The sequence below is a fragment of the Etheostoma spectabile genome, chromosome 22 (genome assembly GCF_008692095.1).
Source record: "Etheostoma spectabile isolate EspeVRDwgs_2016 chromosome 22, UIUC_Espe_1.0, whole genome shotgun sequence".
Lineage (NCBI taxonomy): Eukaryota > Metazoa > Chordata > Actinopteri > Perciformes > Percidae > Etheostoma > Etheostoma spectabile.
In genome coordinates this window covers 3,415,996-3,417,719 of record NC_045754.1, presented here as the reverse complement: position 1 = coordinate 3,417,719, position 1,724 = coordinate 3,415,996, and the positions used below count along the sequence as shown (strand labels likewise).

Sequence of the window (1,724 nt, the reverse complement as noted above, 5' to 3'; positions counted from 1 at the left end):
TAGTGGAAACTAAAAAAAAAGTCTGAAAAAGGGACAAAAACCCGGGAGGACAACACAAGGGTTAAAGCAAAAACATACGTCTTAAAAAAATTAAAAAGAGGAAGGGGACGGACATCCGGCTGAAATTCCTCCGGAAGGTTCCGGTATTGAAACGTCGTTAAGGTCCCAGTCTGACCGGGGGATCTGCAGAGGAGTCCAGTCCTGCTCACACGTCTGTTTCTGCTCTTTACAGACTTCATAGACAGACACACAACTCCCAGAATGCCTTGGCACGACATCGCCTCCGTGGTTCATGGGAAAGCAGCTCGAGACGTGGCCAGACACTTCATCCAGCGCTGGAACTTCACTAAGGTCAGAGGTCACGCACGACTAGTCCACTAATCGGTCTGTTTCTTCTTAGCAGATTAGTCTTTTTGATGCCTTTCCATCCTGAATGAGCGTCCTATGAGCACATCTCTGGGATTTAAAGTTTGGCTTTTGCCGGATTCTTTGTGGAGAAATCAGCTGATCGATTAGTCGGTGAAATCTTACGAGTGGTAGTCGAAGTAGAATATGTTTAATCGAGGACAGATCTATAGCGTACTGAATGAGGGATTAACATAAGACTAAATGTTGTGCTTCCTGTTACAGATCCGGAGAAAATGCATTCAAATGTGAAGTGATGAAATTAGATTCATGGAAGAAACAACAGAAGAATTAGGGCTGCAGCTGACGATTAGTTTCACTGCCGATTAATCTGTGGATTATTTTCAATTCAATTTCAATTCAATTTTATTTATCGTATCAATTCATAACAAGAGTTATCTCGAGGAAATTTACAGATAGAGCAGGTCTAGACCACACTCCAGGATTTACAAGGACCCAAACGGTCTAGTAGTTTCCTCCAAGAGCAAGACACACGGGCCACAGTGGAGAGGAAAAATCACTTTTTAGGAAGAAACCTGGACAGAACCAGACCAGCCAGGCCCAGACCCCAGGCCCAGACCCAGGCCCAGACCAGACACCAGACCAGGTCTGGTGGCAGCGGTTGTGACGACGGTTGGGGTGGTTAGAATGAAGAGTGGCAATAACAGTCACAAAATAGTTAGTTGTAGTAGTTCAGCGTAGCAGGGCACTGTGGGCATACAAGGCCCATAGCAGGACGTAGCGGAGTAGCAGGAGTAGAAGGCGTAGCAGGACCTAGCAGGACCAGCAGGACGTAGCCAAGGACGGTAGCCAGGTATGTAGCATGGAACGTTAGCAGGACGTAACAGGACGTAGCAGGGACACAGCAGGACGTAGCAGGGCGTAGCACGGCACGTAGCGGGGTAGCAGGAAGGTAACAGGACGTAGCAGGAGTAGGAGGACGTAGCAGGACGCGCAGGACACAGCAGGAAAAAGGACCCGTCAGAAGGATGTAGCGGGACTAGCAGGACACAGCAGGACGTAGCAGGGCGTAGCAGGACGTAGCAGGGCGTAGCAGGAGAATTGCTATATATGTCAGAGGTTGCACGCTACTGGAGCAGCCAGGGGTGAAGTGCCTTGCTCAGGGACACATTAGTTGATGTATCGCAGTGGGAATCGAACCTAGATCTCTCACATCGAAGACATGTGTCATATCCACTGGACCATCACCACCATTGTTTGGTCTGTAAAATGTCAGAAAATGATGACAAATGTGGATCAGTGTCTCCCAAAAGCAGATGACGTCCTCAAAAGTCTCGTTTTGTCCACAACTCAAAGAT

The 1,724-nt window shown here is 48.0% G+C and overlaps 1 protein-coding gene across 1 annotated transcript in view; it reads left to right on the top strand.

The window, feature by feature from the left end:
* The window catches only part of LOC116672503 (phospholipase D1-like), a 58,649-nt gene that overhangs the window by 40,570 nt on the left and 16,355 nt on the right, over positions 1-1,724 (top strand). Inside the window, 1 exon segment of the mRNA XM_032504388.1 lies at positions 233-351. Within this exon segment, the coding sequence (XP_032360279.1) occupies positions 233-351 (119 nt within the window).